The sequence below is a fragment of the Erpetoichthys calabaricus genome, chromosome 1, assembly GCF_900747795.2.
Source record: "Erpetoichthys calabaricus chromosome 1, fErpCal1.3, whole genome shotgun sequence".
In the NCBI taxonomy this organism is placed as follows: Eukaryota; Metazoa; Chordata; class Cladistia; order Polypteriformes; family Polypteridae; genus Erpetoichthys; species Erpetoichthys calabaricus.
In genome coordinates, this window is record NC_041394.2 from 81,837,866 (window position 1) to 81,864,309 (window position 26,444).

Here is a 26,444-nt window from a genome sequence, read left to right on the forward strand (position 1 = left end):
CCACATGACCCTGAATTGGATAAGAAGTTAATGGTGGAAGATGTTATAAAACTATACTGTGGATGGACAATCTTCGTAAAGGTCACTAAAGTGGCATACATATATCATCTGCTGTATCTCTTTTAAATGTAAATTTCCCAGAAACAGAGCAAGTCAACCATAAGGTGAAAACCTTGTGTGCCTTTGCCTTTCATGCATACCTGGGTTCTTGGAGAAGCCATTCTGCATGCCTGTGAGTTTCACTTTACTAGACTCTATAAAATGCATGCTATAAAAGGGCAAATTGATTTTTATTTTTGTCACTCTCACAGACTGCAATGTTCAATGTCAAATATCTTTGATTATGCAGCATCAATTTCACATTAAGGCAGAAAAAAATCAACGAAATGAAACTTTGATGTTTTATCATTTGTTTTTTGAGGTCTAAAGAAATTTAAGTACCTGTTTAAGTTCCCTGTTCTCCATGCACACGTGACAATTGTACTGCTACTAATCAAACAATACAGAACACTTGTTTAGGACGTCTAGATCTCTGAAAATATTTTCATCTCATTGCAAACCTTTACTAATTACTTGTACAAAAAAAACAATCCTAGAAAATGTATTATGTTTATGAATAAAAACAATGACGCACCATTAACTTGAGTCCCTCAGTAGGGTTTTCAGACTAATTAATTTGTATTTTCTTACAACTCATTGGGAAAAACAATCAGATAATTAAGGAATAATGAACACATATGTGATGATTATTAAATGACAAATACTAAGCATGCTGCAATTGGCACAAAATCCACTCATCCATCCTGTCTCTGAATCGTGGTCATGGTGAATTAGTGCGCCTTCTAACCGTGTTTGGTGTGAGGCAGGATACGAGTTCTTCACAGATCACACATGAGGATGACAAAACGGGAAAAACATACAAATATGGAACACCAAGTTAACATTCACAGATATCTTGAAATGCATTGTACAATAAAGCAGTTCATACACTGTATGATAAGAAGGTGCCTGCCTTTCAAATGAATTTTCCAGATAAATAACTGTGTGTGCAATTCATGAAATCTCAAAATGAAACGCCTTCCTGTTTTCAATATGCCTTCCCATCATTGACATCTTGAATTGAACCCAAGATATTTAGAGTTGCACAAGAAGAATTTTTGAAGACGTCAGGAAATACGCTTGCGGCATTTGAGAATGTTCTTGCTTTTTTATTTCAAGATAACTCAGAATGTAATGAAGGTAGCTTCAAGTCATTTCAGGTATCTTCATGTTCACTTTGTTGCCTGAGATATCTGAAGTACATTTCTGGATTGCTCCACTTAATTTCCCGAAACCTTAAAATGGATTTTTCCTCTATGTGAGATATTTTAGAAAAGACGTCTCAAAATTAATTTCATGAGATCTCAAAAAAACTCAAACACATTTTGAGATTCCATAAATGAAAGCACAAGTCCATTTGAAAAAAAACCTGAAGATTTTGTAATTGTAGTCTAAGTGCTGTGAGGCAGTAATGACCTTCACTATCCTGTACATAAGGAACTCAGCAGCCCCTTTCAGGTAAAGACGACAGAGGTTTGAAGGTACAGTAGTTCTACTTATTATTTATGGCGCCAGAGACTGGTGACGCATTGTATACTAATCAGCACATGCAAGTAACAACAACAACAACATTTATTTATATAGCACATTTTCATACAAAAAGTAGCTCAAAGTGCTTTACATAATGAAGAGAAGAAAAATAAAAGACAAAATAAGAAATTAAAATAAGACAACATTAGTTAACATAGAAAGGAGTAAGGTCCGATGGCCAGGGTGGACAGAAAAAACAAAAAAAAACTCCAGAAGGCTGGAGAAAAAAATAAAATCTGCAGGGGTTCCAGGCCACGAGACCGCCCAGTCCCCTCTGGGCATTCTACCTAACATAAATGAAATAGTCCTCTTTGTAGTTCGGGTTTTTCACGGAGTCACTTGATGCCAATGGTCATACAGACTTCTGGCTTTTAATCCATCCATCATTGTTGGAACATCATGGTGCTTTGGGTAGACGGTAAGAATTTCACTGTACTCTGAGCATGTGACAATAATGACAACATAAACCTATACAATCTTATACAAATGTATTTGAGATACATTGAAATACACTGTATTGCAGGAATCTTAAGATGTACATTAACTTATTTTGAGATAATTTGAAACGAATTTATAAAGTGCATTTTCAAAAATCTAAATGTTCATTTGGCTTGTCATATGGTCATACAGTATGCTTATCTGGCCATCAGAGTCATTGGAGGTATAAGGTAGCAGCAATACTACCTACATTTTGTTTTTGAAATGCTAAATTATTTGAAAAAAGTAATAAATTGCATAATAAACACAAATTTCAAACCATATTGGCATCCATTACAGAGCTATCAAAGGGGACTATGTATTTAAAATAGAAATACATTGTGATTAGACACTCATCCACTAGATGGCAGTATTTGCTCATGCCTCACAAAGCAGCTTGTGTCCTTATAAAATGTAAAACAGCAAAAGGTCTGACTGGCCATGTGAACTGGGCCAGTGGAACATTAACATTCCAACAAAAAAAAAAATCCTTTAATTTCAATTTTATTTTTTTATGAAACATTCATTCACAGCAAATTTCATCATAATGGTTTTTGCAGGGTGTAAATAATGCAGACGGTAGCAGAATGAATGATTATATGTTACAAAATAATTAGTAGAAAAGATCCAAAAACAACATTAGACAGAGACCTTAGAAAAGGCAAAATCAGTTGGATTGACAGCAGAGTAAACTGAAAAGTCAGCACAATAAAGAGATTTAAAATAACTGTGCTCATAAATAATAGATAATGATAGATCTAAAAAGGCTTGACAGAAAAATTAATACTTGGATTGACAAAGCCCTGCAGAGAAACCTTTGGAAAACACTTTACCAAATGCAGGCCGTAAAGCTAAATGAAAGGTTTATACTGTATGAGATAAGAATTCACACAGCAGGTATTGCAATTTCAAAAAATCCATCCATTTTCTGAACCCACATTTCTGAGCCAAAGCCGAAATTGAAGGCATCAAGATGCAAGACGCAATGGAAAACACAAAGATGTCCTCGCCCACACTCTTCACTCACTCACGCTGGGCCAGTTTAACATTGCCAGTTACGCTAATGTGTGCATCTTAGGGATGTGGGAGGAAAACAGGGCACTTGCAAAACAAAATAAATAACAAGCAAGAGAAAACGTCCAAAATCCACACAGATGGTGACTGAGTTGTGAACAGAACGCAGATCCCTGGAGTGGTGTGGCAGCACTACCAACCGGTGTGCCAAGCTACTGTAGCTGTGCTGATTTATAGATGATTAGATTTGATGCAAAAATCATAGACCCAGCTGCATGGCAAAGGAGTGCACATGTCTGCATCTGGACCAGAATCAGACTCTCCACAACATCATTTTGAGTCATCGCTCTTCATGTGCACAGATTAGCTGCTGCAATCTCACAGGAAATGGAAGCGTGACAAACCTCTTCAGTATGATGGGCAGGCAGGGTCTGGGCAGTGATGTAATTTAGATAACACAAAGTAGTCTGCTCCACACCTGGGATGTGGGAGTCATGGTTTAGAATACTGTCAAGTGAAGATACCATGCCCTGGTCATAGAGAATTAATGGAGAAACTGACATAACCGGAGATTCAGTAACATGTACGTGAGATGTCATTGAAGCAGGCTCCACGTGTGTCCACAAGTGATTTTTCTCTTAGACATGACCCCAATGGAACATTAGTAGAAGCTGACAAATCATATAACCCAGCAGACGCATGCAGTTATTGAAAAGAAAATGGAAGAATTGCTGGGTCATGAGGGGTCATCAACACCATAAGGGGCATATTTGTGAATTTCCCCTTGGGATTAATAAAGTATCTATCTATCTATCTATCTATCTATCTATCTATCTATCTATCTATCTATCTATCTATCTATCTATCTATCTATCTATCTATCTATCTATCTCTTAAATGCCCAGGTCCAGTGTGGTGATGATGCCTCATCTGTCCAGCACCATGAGCTCACATAGTCTTATCTGGGTGGAGTACATAAATGTTCTCCTCACATCTACATGTGCTTTTTTCCAGTTACTCTGTTTTTTTTCCCCACACCCCAAAGTCAGACATATTAGGTTAACTAGTGATATATTAATTGTAAACTATGTGCACATGTTTGGGCCCTGCGATGGACTGGTGACCATCCAAAGTGATAGGCCTCATCCCGTTTTGACTCTGTTTGAGGAGGTGGTGACCCCCAAAGAGCTTTACTGACCTACCACAGAAGCAGCATCTCCACCAATCACAAAAGGCGTTCACATTTCTTTTCTAAGTCGATTTGTGCTTGCTAGAGACCTAGTGTCTGAATTTAGGGCTAAAAGATTTTTGGAGTAGCAACAGGTAAATTAATTTTTGGGTATTTAGTTTCATTTTTTATAAGCCTTACGTACAGAGTTCCCCTCAGCACTTTTGCAGTCAACCGTGTCCCAGTGTGGAGCTTATAGCAGAATTCAAACTAGACCCTAACTGGCAGGGAATTCAGAAATTATACAATTATGTGATTTGATGCAGCAGCAATCAGTTTGACTTTAACTACAGCATGCTGCACATTGCCCAGATGCCATTAAAGCAGCCTTTTTTTCAATTCCCAAGTGTCAAGTTCTTCTTGTAATCTATAACCAGGTTGCATTGATCTCGAGTTTAATGAGACTCCCTATCGGGATTCCCAGCCTACTGTTATAAGATGAAGGATGGATTGGTTTCCAGAGCCTCATTTCCTGCTGTTACCTCTTCAGTTTAACATACCATGTCCCATACATCCCCACATTCCAGTTTGTTATAATTGAGCTTGTGTCTGCTAATAGTTTCATCTTCTTTCTTATGGAATATTCTACTTTTTCTTAAGGTCGTCCTTTCTGCCTTCTTCTTTTTACCCATTCTACCTGTCAAAGTTTAATTTAATCGACCTTACATAAGAATTTGGGCCTCCTGTATGGTTTCTATTGTCAGGTGTTTTCGGAAAGGTAAGCCTGTGTGTTCCATTTTCTTTCCAGCAAAAATACATGGGGATAATGTAAGAACACATGACATGAAAAGCCACATATCTCATGCAAAATTAATCAGGCGTGGACTGCTTCACATTGACACAAAGCTAATAGATTAGGTTTGTTAATTTTTAATTTGAGCAGCCATGTGTCACTGCAGTAAGAAGAAATGAAAAGTGCAGAGAATTAGGTGGGTAATGGAAAATAAGTGAGTGTACGGTCGCCGATACAAATCTTACAAATATTTTGATATAATGAATGAATTCAATTTACTCTTAAAAAGCTAATTTTCACTTATACATCCAACACAGTGATTACAAATACATTACAGTTAAAAAGACAGCACACAGAAAAACTTGTTATGGTCATTTAAAGATTGTGAAGTGAGGATTCAACTTAGCAGTGCCAAAAGCAAGGAAGGAATCAATGTGGATAGGACATCAGCCATTAAAAGGCGCACTAACAAACACACTCTGTCAGTCACAGATAATTTATAGTCCCCAGTGACTACCGTGCTCCAGCAACCCTCAAAAGCCACTTACATAAGCACATGCAGTATATAAAGGGCAAGATGTTAGTTTCATGAATCTCCCCATTGATAGGCAAGTAACATTATAAAAACTGCTAGTTTTCACCTTCATAGATCTAAGCAGTTTACCAACTGAAAGAATAGTGAGCATCGGCTAGCCGGTAACCACCAGGCCTAATTAGATCACAGGCTAGTCTAGAAAACATAGGGTGAAGCTACAGTGTGTAGAAGCCATCCATTTTATTCATACTCTGATCATTTTTGTCTGTGGTAGAGTTACTGACAAACCAGACAGTGATGGAGAACGTCAAACATTTTAAATGATGGATCTGTGGAGAAAACGCATTGCTTCCTGTAATATACTGTACTTCTTTAACTGTCCTGTAAATGATAGGTTTTGTTGGGCTTTCTCGACCATAATGACTGTTTTGACATCCACTATTACTGATGTCAAGGAACATGAAGTTCTCCTCCACCTTAACAACCAGGCTATGGATGGATAAGGCTGAGAGGGATCTTTTCTTTTACTTTAAAGCACGGTGTTCTTTAACTTTATGAGAAAACTGACACTATGCAGGGATGTACAGTAAGGAGAAAGTTATCACCATAATGACAGCAGAGCCATATATAGACAAATAACAATGGTGGTACTGTATAATAAAATAAAACAAAAAAGTATAAGCTTTTGTTTCATTTCAAGCTTATTTCTCTGTGAATATTACTAAAAGCAAACATATTGTTTATAAAACTTATCATTCAAACCATGAAAGACATTTCTGAGATGTATCACTGTCAGTGTAAATGCTTAATGTAAACTGAGAGAAATATATTTTTCTTTATAACATAATTTTTTTGAAGGAACAGTATAAATCGTCACTTCCAAATAAAAAGTAGTCAAAAAATAATGAATCAATACCATTAATTTACCATGTCTTAAATAACTTAATTGTTTTAAACAATATTCTTCAAATAAATTGCATTTTTCTTAATGAATTTGCACATTGTTCAGTATGTGCTAGTTTTCATTTAATAATTCTTATTGTAGGCATGGAGCTGTACAGTTTGACATCCGTGGCAGAGCGACGGGCGCTCAGCAGGCTCCTGTCAATCATGGAGAATCCACTGCATCCACTAAACAGTGTCATCTCCAGACAGAAGAGCAGCTTCAGCGACAGACTGCTGTCACTGTCCTGCTCCACTGACAGACTGAGGAGATCGTTCCTCCCCCACACTATGTGACTCTTCAGTTCCACTCGGGGGGGGGGGGGGGGTAAACGTTAACATTATTCAAAGTTATTGTCTGTTTTTACCTGCATTTTTATTACTCTTTAATTTAATATTGTTTTTTGTATCAGTATGCTGCTGCTGGAGTATGTGAATTTCCCCTTGGGATTAATAAAGTATCTATCTATCTATCTATCTATCTATCTATCTATCTATCTATCTATCTATCTATCTATCTATCTATCTATCTATCTATCTATCTATCTATCTATCTATCTAATTCAATAAACCGAGTACAAAAGGTTGACACGCACAGCAAAATTACTCCTAAGAACATAGTTCTGTTTGTAGTTTATACAGATGACAGGATGAGTCTTGATGAAGAATTTGTCGAAGTTTCCCTTCTGAAAAGTTCAAAATGGTACCCGCTCTCATTGTACTGAATGTAGAGAGCTCTATCCACCACCTGTCTCATGTATTTGATATTTTTCGGTATTCTTCTACCTCTCCGTTATACTATCAGTAGATTGAAATTTACAGAACCACTCTAAAATAGTGTTAAGAGAAGGAATTTGTCCTCACGGAGTAATTTTCAATTTAATATAAAATTTTCTTGGCACGTCTGTTACAGATTTGCATTTTATATAAACCATATCATCGAACATGCAATGAGGCACTGAGCAGTTGTACATGACAACTGGAATTCTATTTAGCATACAACACTGCCACAGCACTATACTGTACAGTATATACCCCCACCATACTGATGCCCCTACAGAAACACCCCAGAATTCATCACACCCTGGCACCTCACCAGTTCTTTTCAACATTTTTAAGTAGCTCCACAGTCTCTTCGCCTCATAGGCTCATCCATCATTCCTCTCTCTCCTTTTTTTATACGCTTCTTTGCTGTCAGTTATTTCAGTTTGACTGTTTCACAGGTTGATTTTGTGGGGGAATATTAATTATATTTTCGTACCAAAGAAACAAAAGCTGTCTGTGATGCCTAAACAGCTGAGCTTAAAGAACATGTCTAAGATTGCATACCGCAATAAAAGTCTGCTAAACACAGGGAGGTATATCACTTGCCACGGGACTCACGCTTGGATAAATTCAACTAATTTTACTACACAGTCATGTGGTGACTCGTCATAAACATGTCTCCAGCTCAATTTGGATCACAGCCTTTAACTACCCATTCTTTTTTGAACTGACATTAATTTCAAAATTATTTAGGCTACAATATTTTATCAGTTAGGTGATCGTGTTCCTGTAAACAAACCTGACCATTCTTACAGAATTCTCATAAATAATTTAGTTTCCACTACAGAAAAAAATGAAGAAGTGCTGATAAAATGCAGCCCTGCGGGGCACCCATACTTGTTGTGAGGGGCTTAGAGATGTTGTGTGTTTCAAATAAGAAAGAAAATCAGATAATCAATAACACAAGGACTGTCTGATATCCACGTCCTTCAGTTTATTAAAGACTAGAGAGGAATGTTGTGTGAACAGCAGAGCCTTAGTCAATAAAGAGGTGCTAGGTGATTGCAGACATATAAGAAAGCCTTGAAGCCCAGGGGCACCTTGTCCTTCACTGACCTATTTATCTAAGTACCAAGTGCTATGTTCCCACAGCAGGAACTGTTTTCAAGAACCATGGACTTTTGAGAAACTCAGGAACTTTTGTAGCTTTCCCACCATAGAAACTCAGACCATTTGTAGTTCCTGGCACTTTTTGAGCTCCTACTCCAAGGAATGTACTTTCATTCAGCCAGGAAGTATTGTGGGTGGTGCTCAGGCAATGAATTGTGATGATTGGTTGACAAGAAGCACTGGTGCCATCTAACAAATCTGTTAGAAGTTTTGACTTTGGTGAATTATTGGTGAAGATGGAGCAGAGCACTTTGCACCTTATCACTCTTTACAGCCACCTCCTTGGTACACCACATCATGCACCACATGGAAGCAATGACCTTCCCCATGAAGTTATGATTACTTCACAGCAATAAGGTGCAGTGGTCCCCGCAAACTCCCGATTGCACCGCGCTTCACACTGCATCACTCTTCATAGCCACCTCCATGGTGTGCTGCACCATGTGCTTCATCAAATCAATAAATGAGGGGTGCTTGTGTCTCAGAGTGTCCCATGAACCTCACTTTGCACTGCATCACTCTTCTTTGCATGGCACATATTTTGCATAAAGGTTACAGTTCCTGTTGTGCAGTGGCAATGCAATACACAAACGTGCCCAGGGACCACAAGTGCCCCAGGGCCTACATGATACAGGAACTCACTGGTTCCTGAAAACAAAGTTCCTGCTGTGGGAGATTCCTAATAAGTACACATTGGAGAGAGCATTGTATATAAATACGTTCATTACGACAAATGTCAAAGTAACACTGAGGTAGTCACTGAGGTTGCACATGGTGGAATGTCTTTGGAATAACATTAAATGAAATTCTTACAGTATTTTGGAACTTTAGCCTGCTTAAGTGAAACATTAAAAAAGTGGAAAAATAGGAGCAAGCTAATTTGCATTGGATTTCAGTGTTATTGTTAAAATCAGGTCAGGCCCAGATGTTTTCTTCCTGTTCTAGGTACCAAGAGGCCGCATTCCATTACATTATTATTCTGAATAAAAAGAATTTGTGGAGACCTCCCACTGTGTAATGAAGTATGATTTGGTTAATTTTTTGTTCTTTCATTATTAGGTTTCTGGGCTTTCAAGACCCTCCATTTGGGGTTTTTGAAATTATGGAATTAAATTATTGCATTTATTTCTTCCTAAAGTGAATGGCTTGGATCTTTGTAATTTATTTTGTATTATTTTCCCTGTCATTTTGGTTTTCATGGCCATTGCTAATTTGGTCTCCCATTGGTAAGACACAGACGGCGTCACTGGGGTTGAATGGTGGTGCTTGTGACCTTGACAGTAACATTGCAACAGGTTAAAAGGTCATCCTTATGCTCAATTAACTATCCAAGTTTTCAGACCAAAAAATCCTTTTGGGCTCCTTGTTTTGTCTATAACTATTATGATTTACTGGTATTTGACCTTGCTTTCTGCATTTTTGACTTTGATCTTTGTCTCAAGATTTGACTTCCTTATTAAATTCTCTCAATCTTCCGGTTCTGACCCCTACTTTAGTTTTCAGTATCCTGATCTGTCTCGTGATTCATTTGGTATCTTGTATAGCACAACAAACTGGTTGTCTCAGTGATGTCTACTTTTGTATTGTTTTGTCTTTGCGTGCAGTAGGATTTATTTGGTTTGTTGGAAACAAGAGTTTAGATCTAGTCAGTGATTATCAGAGGACCATGCCAGACACGACGACAGTAATTGGTGTTTATTTTATATTCAGTTTTGGCCCTTTAAGGCATTTTACTGGCTTTGAAATCATGCTTACTTCCTTTTTAATAGTTTCATTGTTTTCTTCACTGTGTTTTTATTTTAATATTAAATCTGAATTTGTCATTTTTACTTATTGAGACTGATATGTGAGGGATACACACAATCGCACAATAATAAATACAAGACAGTACTTTGTCAGTCAATTCTGTAGTATCACAGGAGGTGTCTTTAAATGTTTTCCAGCTTGTAGCATTAAGATCACCTCTTAATATTTCTACTATTTAGCTGAGGTCATTTATGTTAGGTAGAATGCCTAGAGGGGGTTTGGTGGTCTCATGGCCTCAGAACACCTGCAGATTTTATTGTTTTCTCCAGCCGTCTGGAGTTTTTTTTTTGTTTTTTCTGTCCTCCCTGGCCATCGGACCTTACTTTTATTCTATGTTAATTAGTGTTCCCTAATTTTAATTATTTATTTTGTCTTTTTTCTTTTTCTTCATTATGTAAAGCACTTTGAGCTACATTGTTTGTATGAAAATGTGCTATAGAAATAAATGTTGTTGTTGTTGTTATCCACTGCCTTTTAGTTTTTTTCCACTGACTTGCAAGTTTTGCAGCCTCTGTATTTAAAGTACAGTATGTGCAAATGAAGAACACCACATTATGATCTGATTGACTGGAAAATGTCGATATGCACCAGATATGCCTCTGAGTCAGTGAAGTAACAATAGTGTGGTATCTTCTTGTTCTTAGTCAGGACTACTATCTGCAGTTTTTGATGAACATCATTAAATTCCCCTAAAACATGGCCAGATGGGTCTGAATAGCCATGTTCAACAAGTGCAATCTTCTCCACAAGTTGCTGAATAGAAGCTGCATTCATTCCATTAAAGCAGTAGACAGAAGGGTCTACAATTAAACATACATTGATAACTTTGGGAATTGGTGAGAAACTGAAGTATCTAAATATGGAAAAACTTGCAAACTCAGCATAGAACATGACTGGGCTGAGAGTTGAGATGACAGATGGCATCTACCCATCTGAATCTGAGTTCAGCTCTAGTCAGCTCTAAATTGGTCCTGATGTGACAGTCTGTGCCTTGTGATGGACTGGTACCCTTGTCTACAGTTGGTTATCACCCTGCACCCAGTGCTACCCGGACTGGTATTGGCTCCCCACAAGCATGAAGTGGACAAACACATTGAATGATGGATGGATGTTGTATCACATACAGTGGTGTGAAAAACTATTTGCCCCCTTCCTGATTTCTTATTCTTTTGCATGTTTGTCACACAAAATGTTTCTGATCATCAAACACATTTAACCATTAGTCAAATATAACACAAGTAAACACAAAATGCAGTTTTTAAATGATGGTTTTTATTATTTAGGGAGAAAAAAAATCCAAACCTACATGGCCCTGTGTGAAAAAGTAATTGCCCCCTTGTTAAAAAATAACCTAACTGTGGTGTATCACACCTGAGTTCAATTTCCGTAGCCACCCCCAGGCCTGATTACTGCCACACCTGTTTCAATCAAGAAATCACTTAAATAGGAGCTGCCTGACACAGAGAAGTAGACCAAAAGCATCTCAAAAGCTAGACATCATGCCAAGATCCAAAGAAATTCAGGAACAAATGAGAACAGAAGTAATTGAGATCTATCAGTCTGGTAAAGGTTATAAAGCCATTTCTAAAGCTTTGGGACTCCAGCGAACCACAGTGAGAGCCATTATCCACAAATGGCAAAAACATGGAACAGTGGTGAACCTTCCCAGGAGTGGCCGGCCGACCAAAATTACCCCAAGAGCGCAGAGACGACTCATCCGAGAGGTCACAAAAGACCCCAGGACAACGTCTAAAGAACTGCAGGCCTCACTTGCCTCAATTAAGGTCAGTGTTCACGACTCCACCATAAGAAAGAGACTGGGCAAAAACGGCCTGCATGGCAGATTTCCAAGACGCAAACCACTGTTAAGCAAAAAGAACATTAGGGCTCGTCTCAATTTTGCTAAGAAACATCTCAATGATTGCCAAGACTTTTGGGAAAATACCTTGTGGACTGATGAGTCAAAAGTTGAACTTTTTGGAAGGCAAATGTCCCGTTACATCTGGCGTAAAAGGAACACAGCATTTCAGAAAAAGAACATCATACCAACAGTAAAATATGGTGGTGGTAGTGTGATGGTCTGGGGTTGTTTTGCTGCTTCAGGACCTGGAAGGCTTGCTGTGATAGATGGAACCATGAATTCTACTGTCTACCAAAAAATCCTGAAGGAGAATGTCCGGCCATCTGTTCGTCAACTCAAGCTGAAGCGATCCTGGGTGCTGCAACAGGACAATGACCCAAAACACACCAGCAAATCCACCTCTGAATGGCTGAAGAAAAACAAAATGAAGACTTTGGAGTGGCCTAGTCAAAGTCCTGACCTGAATCCAATTGAGATGCTATGGCATGACCTTAAAAAGGCGGTTCATGCTAGAAAACCCTCAAATAAAGCTGAATTACAACAATTTTGCAAAGATGAGTGGGCCAAAATTCCTCCAGAGCGCTGTAAAAGACTCATTGCAAGTTATCGCAAACGCTTGATTGCAGTTATTGCTGCTAAGGGTGGCCCAACCAGTTATTAGGTTCAGGGGGCAATTACTTTTTCACACAGGGTCATGTAGGTTTGGATTTTTTTTTCTCCCTAAATAATAAAAACCACCATTTACAAACTGCATTTTGTGTTTACTTGTGTTATATTTGACTAATGGTTAAATGTGTTTGATGATCAGAAACATTTTGTGTGACAAACATGCAAAAGAATAAGAAATCAGGAAGGGGGCAAATAGTTTTTCACACAACTGTAATATCACTGGAATGTGGTCTGGTTTTCCAGATGTAAAAACGTTATAGCCCTGAAATGGTACACATGCATTGTATGAAATTATGTTGTTTGGGGCCCTTAAATGTGTCAGCAGATCAAACTCCAACCCCGACTGAAACGGTAACTTAAATTCACAATGCTCTAACTTAATGAATATACTAGGTATCTCAAATGTAAAGGACTGCACCTGCAAATCAATCTGAGAAGGTGAAAGGCATACATAAAGCTGATTGATTAAGTAATTAACATATCCAGTGCACTGTGAATAATGAAAGATGAATTGCTTTCCATGCCATTTTTGACAATGAAAGGTACTACTGCATATAATGGCTCATACTTTCTGCTTAGCACCCTATGCTGTTTTGATGGACACAGGGTGCAGTGACCATGGACTAGCTTATGAGGGATGATTAATGGATGAATGGATGGATGCTAAAAATTGGGCTCCCATTTCTTTTTCATTTCCCTTTATCTCATTCGATTATTCAGTAAGCTTACACCTTTCCTTCCGTCTGTCTTTCCCCAGTGTGTTCATTTAGAGACAGGTTAGGCATTTGCTTTTCTCCATTCAGTCTGGCATCATGCTTTCTGCACTGATGGCTGGCGGTCTCTAAGTACTCTTTAAAGGACATGGAAGCACACAAGCATGACATCCTACCTGTTTTCCCAGATCCTTTCTCAATACCAGCTGCAGCTTTCAAAAAGTAAGAGACTGTAGGTTGATGTATTTTGAGTTCATATGTCCGGTCAGGCTGTCCAAATAAAGAAAGGAAAAAAAAAACATATCTTATTGTTGAATTGTTTTAAATGTTTCATTAAGAAAAATTTGATCAAAACAAATGAAGTATATTGTGTGTTTAGAGCACACTATTTGTGAAGGTTAAACCTGAATTATTTCCAGGAATGCAGACACTTAAATTTCAATCAGCTCCCAATGACATTCCAGAAAGAAGTGCCATCTATAAAATACAGTAATGCAGCAGCCTCAATTTATATCTAAACCTTTGTGACTTAAAACATAATTTCCAATTATGGAAGCTACAAAACCTACAGTTTTTCAGTGAAGAAATTACAGTCATTACATTTACACGCAGCTATGCACTGTGTGTACGCATAGGAACAGACGAGGTAGAGCTCGAGACAGAATGACTACAGTTTGAGATGTGTGGCTGCTTCATTTACCCGCATATTAGAACTTCTGTATTATTAGTAACATGAGTGATTTCAAATCTGCTTCAGCAGCTGACTGAAGCACAAAAGCACCATCAGTGACCACCACACATTCACTAAGACACAGAGGGTTGGAACATCTCCAGTCAGCCCGTCTCCTCGTTCAGCCATGGGTCATCGATTATGGTTAATTGAGAGCACAGGGATACACGCCACATAATGGGAACTGAAATAGTGTGGCATTCAGCAGCACGGTTCTGCTGCTGCAGTGGGATACTGAGTCTCCACAAATGGGAAGGCCCTGGTGAAAATTAGAAACTGTCCATTTTAAAAACCATGGTAACAAGCATGACAATTTTAGAACCCAGGCATTCTGAAAGTGACATAATTCAAACTCTGATTTATAGTGTAGTTCCTCTTGGTATGTCTTCTTGTGCAATTTATTGTTTTTATTTCTGCTTGGTTTTTACCTAATAAGATTTGTCTTGATATCAGTGTTCATGTTAACAACTCATAAGGGTGTATAGATATCCTCTATATAAACAGCAGAGCACCTGATTTTAATTTGAATTGCCTTACACATCAACTAAAACTGAAACTTCAGCAAGGGTGTGCAAACTTTTGTTACGGTGTCCAGTTTTTATTTTAATGTAATGTGAATTGCCTTTTAAAAGATTGGTGGTAAGGAACCTATAATATAATAATATCGACCCATGAAAATCCACAAGATGGAATAAAGAAAATGAGCCTTCACTCTGGATAAGTCTTAGTAAGCCTAAGAGAGACGTGTAATATAAAAAGAAGTACGAATAAAGGTGAATGTATTGCAAAAGGAGCCACATACCCAGAGCACAGGAACACAAATCCAGAAGCTTCTTCTCCCACCAGCACTGACAGGATCAGGGCTTTGATTTTTAGTACCTCCACAGGGGGGCAAACAAAACGGGAATGCTGCCCAGTACAGGAAGAGCTGGGAATTGTGGGTTGTGGTTTGAGTCACTTGTTTTTGGTAAAGTGTGAATCATGGCTTTCCATGCAAATCGCACAACCAAGCTGACTAAGATAAATTAGGCAATTATTTAAGCAGTAAAATACTTCAGAGTTGCCCGCACACTAATAAATGCACCACAAGGATGAAAGATGAATGATTTGTTCTCACTGTAAGAAAAGTAAGGTTATCTAAGCTTCGACAGTGGCCTGGAATGCATTACTGCAGCTCATGAATCGCACTGCTAGCTATGAAAAGAAATGCATGAAGCATTTTTCATTTCAAATGAGATCAAATACATTTTGACATATTACCTTGTATAGAAATATACCATTACAGATTCTAAACCGTGAGCCATGCTGTAGTCAAGTGGATGGAGAGTATTCTGGCAAGTGAGAATTGATGTTTTTTTAATAATTTTGGAGTGGAATTTTGTCTCCACAAACCTCAAACTCTCCAGGCTCTTACTAGAATGTTGGGCTTGCCGCTCCAGCTGTGATCAGGTATGACACATCATGTGTTTCTTCTTTTGTAGCAAATGGAAGAAATTCTTTTCAAAGGCATATGGTTTAAACAGTGTAAGTGTGCGAGGGGTTACTGCAGTTACATTGTTAGGGGGCGGCTCCTATGGCTTAAACCCCTGACCTGTGGCCCCTGATCTCTGAGAGCCCAGCCTCCCCTTCATCCCGTTCTGTGTTCTGACATACAGGGATGACTTACAAGGGTATCCCACTGCCATTTTACCATTTAAAAAACTTGTAGTAGTCGTGCCAATGATATTTCATAACGAAAACGAGATCTAGAACTTAAAATATTGTTTTTTTCGTTTTACAAGAACGAGAACTTAAATTAAGGCAAACAGAGAAACTAAAACTAAATAAAAATAAAAACTAGTGATATGTGAACGAACTAAAACGAGAATTAAAAATAACAACAAAAACAAAAAGGCCAATAGCATTTTTGTTCAATCTGGTTCAGTCGTGCAAAGGGGCTGTTTGTAGGTTGCCCTGAGCTTTCAGTTACGTTGCACTGTTCACTATACGGTGATCTTGTACCTTGGGCTTACTATAGTCACGTGGTGCAACTTCCGTAAAGGACCGTTGTTTGTTTGTTGAGCACATTTGATACAGTGGATTGAAGCAGTAAGCACTTGTGGTTGATGATAGCGAGTTTTACAGAGATGTTTGCGGGTAGAAAGCGAGAAAGTAACATGTGGAAATACTTTAATTACAGCACTGATAATAAAAGCAAATGTAGCTTGTGAGAATAAGAAGAGAGACTCGGGAGTTTCAGTGCAGGGCCAGCTGGATCAGTACTTAGTGGAAGTCCAGTACTTTTCTGGCACCATGACTGCACTTCATACAGTTATGAGCGATCAGAGGAGTCATGATAAGTAAAAAAAACTAATAATCATAACATAAAATAAATTTGTCCACTGGTCTGTACTATAAATTTGTTTTCTGTATGATTCCAATAATTTTGATCATTTTTATAGTCAAAATAGATAGATAGAAATAGCTGAGTTTGTGCATTTCCTGATCAAATACAGAGGAGAAATGCAAGGTGCGGCAGTGACAAGCCGAGCCTCACCTTGGACTGCGCTGTCCCTCACACACTGGGTTGATGCATGCAATTGCCGTGTGCCTGTTGCTGTCTCTCTGTATGTCACCAATATAATGTTTCCAGACACATTTATTATACATCCTGACTTTCCACAGTCTGGCTAATATCTTTAATGAATGTGTGTGACATATTTAGTCTTGCTGATTGGACATAAAACTGTAGTGAAAAGGCACAAGGTGAGGCAGACAGTACCGTGCCGCACTGAAGGAGGTGCATGTGAGCCCAACAGTTGCTCATTGCTGCTGTTCTTCTACGCAGAGGCTCTGGGCGCCAATAAGTTAAAAAAGTCAAGGGCACTGCAGCAGTCCGTTTATTTTTATTTTTTTGTTCTGACTGACTGCCAAAATGGAAGATTAAGACTTTTAAAACTAAAGGAAAAGAAGGAGGACTTTTACAAGAAAGTGAAAGAACTTTTCGTGGAGAAGGAAAGTGCATGGAGTTCATTTACAAATAAAGTTAAGACCATAAACGGTTTTCAATTTTATAAAAAATGGGATCAGACAAAGAAAAAAAATTCAATATTTAAAACCTAAATTTTGACCTTAAATAAAATATATGTTTGTTTTTCGTGTTATCCTTTTGTTGAACAGTCTGTACTAAAATTGATTAAAGCATCAAAATTAAATGCTTTTAAAAACAACTAAATATTTCAATTTCAAAATTGAAATCCGTTTTTTTTTTGTACACCACTCTATACTTTCATTTGTATTGAATGATTATGAATTGTGAAATTGCAACAGCAAATTTAGAACACATGGAGGGTGCAGAACAAATGTGTTCTCTCCGCTATAAATGTAATGTTCATTCTTAGCCAATATGTACCTTACCTGTGTGTGTGTAAAGAATGCTGATGAGATGTGAAACATAACCAGTAGACAATTTGCATGCTGCCAATTGAATTGTGAATAAGCTACTCTTTTGGGATCATATTATATTTGTAACTCTGACTCTGAAGGAGTCAGTGCCTCACCAGCCATGAACCTCACCGTACGTCACTGCTTCAGTACTGGCAGCAGAAATCATCAACATACAGTCTGCTGGCGCCAGTGGCTGAGGACCTTGTCTACTGTATGTACCTGCATTACAGGCATTCATCAAGTGAATGCTTTCTCTGTGTGGCTATCTGTACAATGGATGTCGCTGCAACATGAACAAATCTCTCGAAATGTGTGCTTGTTTAAAGCTTAACAGCAACATGCTTGCACAGACTGGTTTCTTGAGTTGAAACATTTGATCTTGCTGATTGTACTCATTAGGCCACTTAATCTGTTTGATCATTGATAGTCAAGCTGTGTTTAACGGCATTATGAACTGCGAGTGTATTTTGTTGACTGAAACATAACTTGCATTGAAATATGTGTAGGCCAGCATTTGTGGTCTTGCAACAGAAAAAAAAAAATCTTGAATTGTACTAATATTATGTAAAAAAAGCCAGAACTAAATAAAACAAAAACTAAAATTTTAAACACAGAACTATATAAAATAAAAATTAATTTTATAAAATAAAATAAAAACTAAAACTACAATTAATATCAGAAATGAAATATCACTGGTAGTGGCCTTATCAGAGTGCCCCTAATAAGTGCTAAACATAGGACAAAACAACTTTGAAGTCAAAAACCTAAACTAGTCTTCACATCGAAGTTCAGAATTTGGATATTTTAAAAAAATCTGTATGTATTGTTTTAAAGAAATGTGCAGCCATCACATCCAATGAAAAATTAAAACATGACATAAGGTACACACACAAGACTGCAGAAAGCCAGCATGAGAAAGGGCCCTCCAGGTCCTCTCAAGTCTAAATGGAGACACTGAAATAAAATTACTAAAAGAGTGTCACACACAAGTGCATGGGTCAATGAGCTTGGCTGATCACGGTATGCCAGATAAGGGGTTAATGGGATGCACTAACGCCTTTTCTCCTTCCCCTCCAAAGCCTCCAAACAGAAGCCTGACTAACTGCACTTCCACTACCAGAACCTTCCCTACCACTGGCCTAATTTCCAGTTTCAACCTGTTGGACACGCCCCTTCCTCGTCAGCAGCTATAAAAGCAACTACTTTTCCCTCACTCCTCAGTCCTGTCTTGGACATAGTCTGAAGTGACTACAGTAATCCCTCCTCCATCGCGGGGGTTGCGTTCCAGAGCCACCCGTGAAATAAGAAAATCTGCGAAGTAGAAACCATATGTTTATATGATTATTTTTATATTGTCATGCTTGGGTCACAGATTTGCGCAGAAACACAGGAGGTTGTAGTGAGACAGGAACGTTATTCAAACACTGCAAACAAACATTTGTCTCTTTTTCAAAAGTTTAAACTGTGCTCCATGAGAAGACAGAGATGACAGTTCTGTCTCACAATTAAAAGAATGCAAACATATTTTCCTCTTCAAAGGAGTGCGAGTCAGGAGCAGAGTCTGTCAGAAAGATAGAGAAAAGCAAACAAATCAATAGGGCTGTTTGCTTTTAAGTATGCAAAGCACCGTGGCACAAAGCTTTTGAAGGCGGCAGCTCACACCCCCTCCCTCAGGAGCAGAGAAATAGAGAGAGAGAGAGAGAGAGAGAGAGAGAGAGAGAGAGAGAGAGAGAGAGAGAGAGAGAGAGTTTGTTTTTCAAACAAAAATCAATACGTGCCCTTTGAGCTTTTAAGTATGCGAAGCACCGTGCAGCATGTCGTTTCAGGAAGCAGCTGCACACAGAAGGTAGCAACGTCCCTATCGTCTAGGTGTGCGAACAGCCCCCCTGCTCACACCCCCCTACGTCAGCGCAAGAGAGAGAGAGAGAAAGTAAGTTGGGTAGCTTCTCAGCCATCTGCCAATAGCGTCCCTTGTATGAAATCAACTGGGCAAACCAACTGAGGAAGCATGTACCAGAAATTAAAAGACCCATTGTCCACAGAAATCCGCGAAGCAGCGAAAAATCCGCGATATATATTTAAATATGCTTACATATAAAATCCGCGATGGAGTGAAGCCGCAAAAGGCGAAGCGCGATATAGCGAGGGATCACTGTACTCGGCTACTTTTGATTCATTGCCTTATTTTTTTCCCTTAGGATTTTGAATACACTGAGTGGAACCCCAAACCTTTTTTGTCTCGTTTTTGTCTTTCTACAAGAGCCAAATAGTAGCCCTTTCATATACAACTTTCTAACAATTAATCATTTTTCCAGAAAAAGAAATTGTACCTTGCAGTAATCATTTATACTATAAATACAATGACAATGGAATGCAAAAGAAAATTAGAAACAAAAAATTGTTAGCAAAAATGAATTATATTATGTCATAGACAGTAAGTTACATACATCCTCCCAGTTAACCTGCTCAATCCAACCTGAATGGGATGCCAGCCCATCCCATGGCATATTCATTCCTGGCCAATTTAAATGTGCTAATATATCTAACAGAACATATTCACAAAGTGGAAAGAATTCTTGCCAAACCAGAGAAAACCCACAGAGAAATGGCAAGAACGTGTAGAAAGCACATGATGACAGTGTGAGCCTGAAATGGTACTTTGTGGCAGCAGCACTAACTAATGCTCCATGGTGCTGCCTAAATTTTACATTCGCTGTAAATTGTAAAGAATATATTAGAAATAGATAGATAGATAGATAGATAGATAGATAGATAGATAGATAGATAGATAGATAGATAGATAGATAGATAGATAGATAGATAGATAGATAGATAGATAGATAGATAGATAGATACTTTATTAATCCCAAGGGGAAATTCACATGTTGCAATAAGCTCTATAATATTTAAGATGCAACTTAAAAGGGTTAATAATTACCATGTGAAGGTTTGTAAAAAAAAAAAAAAAAAAAGGTAACACTGAAAAATGGTTATTTAAAAACTACATTTCCTTTGATTTTTTTTTTGTCCGACACCTTTATCCAGGGCAACTTTTGAAATTGAATCGGTCATGTTTCTTTCATTTTTCCATTGGAGTGCAGTAAGGTGAACTGACCTAGTCGTGGTCACACAGTGTCAGTAGCAGGATCTGGACCCACAGACTAAAAATAAGAGCTTCAATAATGTCCAGTACTTACAAGGAATAAAGATGGTGGTTATGTTTTTATTTGTTTTTAATTAAAATTAACTTTTTTTAACAACATATTTAATTCCTGTACAAGATAAGTGTTACCTGAACAGGTTCCTTAATCCAGAAATTTAAAAATGAATTTCATAAAATAAATAAATGAAATTGGATAACATTATTAGATGATAAAGAGTTCTCTACAAACATATGTAAAAAACCCTTAGTGATCTGAGATGCTTCAACACGTGCTCAGCATTGACTAGTAACTACAAAATGCAATGCAAACAGTAAAGCAGGCACCCAGGCAAATGTGTGGGCCCTGCTGCAGACTTATGCCCCATCATGGGCTCTTTCCCTACATTGTGCCCTGTGCTGTCAGGATAGGCTGCAGGTACTTATAACCCTGAGACTGAGTAAGTTGCATTATTGTATATCATCCACCATAACTTCTGACCACTACCATTTTGCAGCTTCTCTTGTTTTTTGCTCTACTGCTTTATTGCATGGCATTCTAAGTCAATCCATCATCTGTTTTCTAACTTCGTTATTCAGTTAAGGAGGAATCCACTTCCCATCCCAGCAGCACTGGACACCAGTCCACCACCTGGCACACAAACACACTCACTTATTCCTGGCTAATTTAGAGTCACCTTCCCAGTTTTGGGATGTGGCTAGAAAACTTATAGAAAGTGCAAATTTCGTACAGGCAGTGACAGTAGCTAAACCCAGAACTGTGTAGCCACGCGGCTGTAGTGTTAACCACTCCACCATGCACCCCATGAAAAATACTTTTTTAGAAAATCAGGGTTTTTTGAATGGAAGTGCCTGTTCATGTAAGCAATGGGGCACTCAAACAGTGGAGGCAGTTTTGAAATAAGAGGAGATGCACAGTAAGAGAGATGGTGCTCAAATAAGGCAGAAGACACTTAGTATAAGGACTTGTTAGTTTTCAGTGAGTGTTTAGGCAGAGTGCCCATAATAATTCCGAAACAAATGATAAATTGTGTACTTGTGATTTCCTTGGCTGCCTGCAGCTCAGGAACATTAATGATGCCATCGCTGAGAACATCTTCCCTTCAAGTGGTCTCCTATGCTGATATAAACACCTGCCACACAGTGGCAGAACGACTCCACAGTGACCCCTAGGACAGGATCCGTGTGGTGCATTCATAACAAAACAGTCTAACAGTAAGGACAAATATGTACAGTGGTGTGAAAAACTATTTGCCCCCTTCCTGATTTCTTATTCTTTTGCATGTTTGTCACACAAAATGTTTCTGATCATCAAACACATTTAACCATTAGTCAAATATAACACAAGTAAACACAAAATGCAGTTTGTAAATGGTGGTTTTTATTATTTAGGGAGAAAAAAAAATCCAAACCTACATGGCCCTGTGTGAAAAAGTAATTGCCCCCTGAACCTAATAACTGGTTGGGCCACCCTTAGCAGCAATAACTGCAATCAAGCGTTTGCGATAACTTGCAATGAGTCTTTTACAGCGCTCTGGAGGAATTTTGGCCCACTCATCTTTGCAAAATTGTTGTAATTCAGCTTTATTTGAGGGTTTTCTAGCATGAACCGCCTTTTTAAGGTCATGCCATAGCATCTCAATTGGATTCAGGTCAGGACTTTGACTAGGCCACTCCAAAGTCTTCATTTTGTTTTTCTTCAGCCATTCAGAGGTGGATTTGCTGGTGTGTTTTGGGTCATTGTCCTGTTGCAGCACCCAAGATCGCTTCAGCTTGAGTTGACGAACAGATGGCCGGACATTCTCCTTCAGGATTTTTTGGTAGACAGTAGAATTCATGGTTCCATCTATCACAGCAAGCCTTCCAGGTCCTGAAGCAGCAAAACAACCCCAGACCATCACACTACCACCACCATATTTTACTGTTGGTATGATGTTCTTTTTCTGAAATGCTGTGTTCCTTTTACGCCAGATGTAACGGGACATTTGCCTTCCAAAAAGTTCAACTTTTGTCTCATCAGTCCACAAGGTATTTTCCCAAAAGTCTTGGCAATCATTGAGATGTTTCTTAGCAAAATTGAGACGAGCCCTAATGTTCTTTTTGCTTAACAGTGGTTTGCGTCTTGGACATCTGCCACGCAGGCCGTTTTTGCCCAGTCTCTTTCTTATGGTGGAGTCGTGAACACTGACCTTAATTGAGGCAAGTGAGGCCTGCAGTTCTTTAGACGTTGTCCTGGGGTCTTTTGTGACCTCTCGGATGAGTCGTCTCTGCGCTCTTGGGGTAATTTTGGTCGGCCGGCCACTCCTGGGAAGGTTCACCACTGTTCCATGTTTTTGCCATTTGTGGATAATGGCTCTCACTGTGGTTCGCTGGAGTCCCAAAGCTTTAGAAATGGCTTTATAACCTTTACCAGACTGATAGATCTCAATTACTTCTGTTCTCATTTGTTCCTGAATTTCTTTGGATCTTGGCATGATGTCTAGCTTTTGAGGTGCTTTTGGTCTACTTCTCTGTGTCAGGCAGCTCCTATTTAAGTGATTTCTTGATTGAAACAGGTGTGGCAGTAATCAGGCCTGGGGGTGGCTACGGAAGTTGAACTCAGGTGTGATACACCACAGTTAGGTTATTTTTTAACAAGGGGGCAATTACTTTTTCACACAGGTTTGGATTTTTATTTTCTCCCTAAATAATAAAAACCATCATTTAAAAACTGCATTTTGTGTTTACTTGTGTTATATTTGACTAATGGTTAAATGTGTTTGATGATCAGAAACATTTTGTGTGACAAACATGCAAAAGAATAAGAAACCAGGAAGGGGGCAAATAGTTTTTCACCCCACTGTAAGTGCACAATTACTAAAAATGAATACCAAAGAACAGTTGAGTGAATTTAAATGTTGGAGTCAAAAATTATAACTAAAGGGAACATCAGACACTGACTCATTTAAAATGCAATTCAGAAGACCTGATTTTATTTTTTAGTGGGATGAGTGGCTTGTGTGAGGGATTTACATAAACATTTCAAACCATCACTTGAATCAGAAGAGGCAGAGCAGTGTACCTTTGCTTTACCATGATCAGCGCTTCCAGTCAGCCATGCCAAAGGTAGATGAAGGTGTTACACTTTTTAGAAATTAGTTATAAAAAGAAAAAGTGTTCCTAAAATTAGTCAAGGCCAAGCATAAGCGTTTCTTGCTAAAGCCCTCTGTGTATAAAATGTAAGACATGAAATGCGGACAAAGAGGTACCTTGGGGATGATCCTAATTGGCAAAGGGATTCCTTCTTTGATGTCCTTGGTCCTCTCATTGAAGTCTTTGCAGAATTGACCGATGGAAATTCCTTTCTGAAAAGAAAGTGAAAAATAAGTTAGTCTTTTCGGCAAAATGCACATTTTAGATGTTCCTTAAAATGGAGAAAAAACTGTAAGATACACACTAATAACTAAACTGTATTTAACAATTTCCATGACAGACAGATGATAGCTGACGGTTTAACTATAGTACTGATTCCAAAACATCAACTGATTTTTATAAATGGATTTAGAAGCTCTGCCCTCCGGCTCTCAATTTGCCCTCAGATTTGAATTCAATTTTATGATGATAACACACACTTCAGGATATGCCTGAATAATAATGTTTCCCTGCATCAGCCTTTTCTGTTTTTTGTTAAAACATGTGCTGTATAAAGCAGAAAATTTAGCAATGGCCTACAGCTGAAATGAAAGTTCAGTGGTTGAACACAGCACTGTGTAAGTGCTGATACAAAGATAAAAGTAGTGTGTTAAGTTTCTGCATCTGGAAAAGAATGCAACTGCTCTGTATGATGTACACATATTGTAAATTCATCACATTGTATTTGGTGCAACAGTTACCATTGCCCCTTCAAAGTGCCCAAATCTCATTCCCTTGTTGGAATGTTTCATATGCAGCTCTTACATTTATTACGGGGGCTCCAGTTTCTTTCTGAAGCCTAAAAGATCACCAGCAAATCTCAAACGTGTCAGGTGTGAGTGAGTAAATGTACAGCAATCCAGTAAGTGAGGCCTATAATTGAGTAGCCTCCCGTTCGTGACTTGTTTTGGCCTTTCACCCAAACACATAAAACATCCCTGTAATAAATAAGCAGGTTTAGAAACCAAGCGAATCACTTACTGTATGTATGGGGATGCTTTAACTGTTTCACCTGACAGATTTGAGGTAAATGACTGAGGCCTAAAAAACTTGCCAAGTTGGACAGGAGTGAAGTATATTCTGAGAAAGCTAAAAGGCAAGGTGGGACCTTAGAATGTTTTGTATAGCCAGTCTGCTTACAGCTTAGTGCAGCACAAGAATCGGCCTTGAGCTGGTGCAATAACTTTCCTGTGTTTTCAAAAACTATAAAAAGCGATATCTGCTTTGCCAGATGTGTATGCGCTTAATTAGGGTGAGAAGGGGGCGATGAGACTGGCTGCTTTTCATTAGAACTTTTTAAAAAGAGAGTTCAGTTAACAGTTCAGCTGGTGCATTGTTGTAAGAATGGAGTGTTTTATTGCTTATTTGACACCTTGAGAGGAGCCACAGACATTTAAATCGAGTTTGTGATCTGCTTAGCCGCTGGATACTTTCTAAGGAGCTCTGTCTCTGGCATGAAACCTTTCTTTTCACTTTTCGATTAAGCGTATATAACCTTGAACTGAGGAACTGCAACATAATGGAATGTTATCTCGCACTGAATGAACACACCCAGGTTGTAAAATGTTATAATAGTCAATGTATGTGTGTGTGTATGTGTATGTATGTATGTATGTATATTCCAGCATCACTTCCGAACAGCTGAAGAGATTTTCATGAAACTTGGTACACGTTTCTCATTGGTTGACTAAAAATACTGTAGGGTGAAATCAACCCTAACCCTCGGCTGGGAGTGATCTTATGGTCTTGTATGCATGTTATCATCCAGTTGACACTTGGAACGACCACCAGAGGGCGAACTGCCAGCATTCTTTATGTTTGAGCACCACCGTGCACCTATTGCTTTTGAAATTAAATATAGTTGGCTGGTTCAGAGTGTCAACTGGATGATAACATACATACAAAACCACAAGACAAGCACATTAATGAGTCTTCATTGTTTGTTAATTTATTTTTATGTTTAAAGTTGTGTTTTTTTTTCATTATATTTTTCTCAAACAATTTTAAAAAAAACCACTATTTTCCTCCCGGACAATGTTGGGTATTTCAGCTATGTTAGCTAGTTGCTTATATTTGCTGCTATTGGTTATTATACAAATAAATATAATTTTAAAAGTTTAAGCTTAATGTATCTGTCTGATTATTGATTACTAGAGTAACTGACTGCTGATTGATTATTCCTTGTCTAGCTGCAGTCCCTTAACGGCACAAAACACGCTTTATGAAATCCTGTATTGGAAGTAAAAACAGTGGAAATATAAGACATTCCCAGTCAGTGACCAGACTGTCATTATGCGGGGTACAATACGGGCAGAGGGACAAATAAAAGGAAGCAGACAACAGTTACATATTTGGTTTTGGTTCCTTCCTATCTCCCATTAACAAAAGAACCTCAGAGGTTACATTGGTACATTT

At 38.3% G+C, this 26,444-nt stretch overlaps 1 protein-coding gene across 1 annotated transcript in view; it reads right to left on the bottom strand.

The window, feature by feature from the left end:
- mrpl11 (mitochondrial ribosomal protein L11) overlaps positions 1–26,444 on the bottom strand; it is a 389,263-nt gene that overhangs the window by 9,740 nt on the left and 353,079 nt on the right. Inside the window, exons 3-4 of the mRNA XM_028802951.2 lie at positions 24,107–24,202; positions 13,719–13,812 (exon numbers count right to left, since the gene is read on the bottom strand). Coding sequence (XP_028658784.1) covers positions 13,719–13,812; positions 24,107–24,202 — 190 coding nt within the window. The remainder of the gene's footprint in view (positions 1–13,718; positions 13,813–24,106; positions 24,203–26,444) is intronic.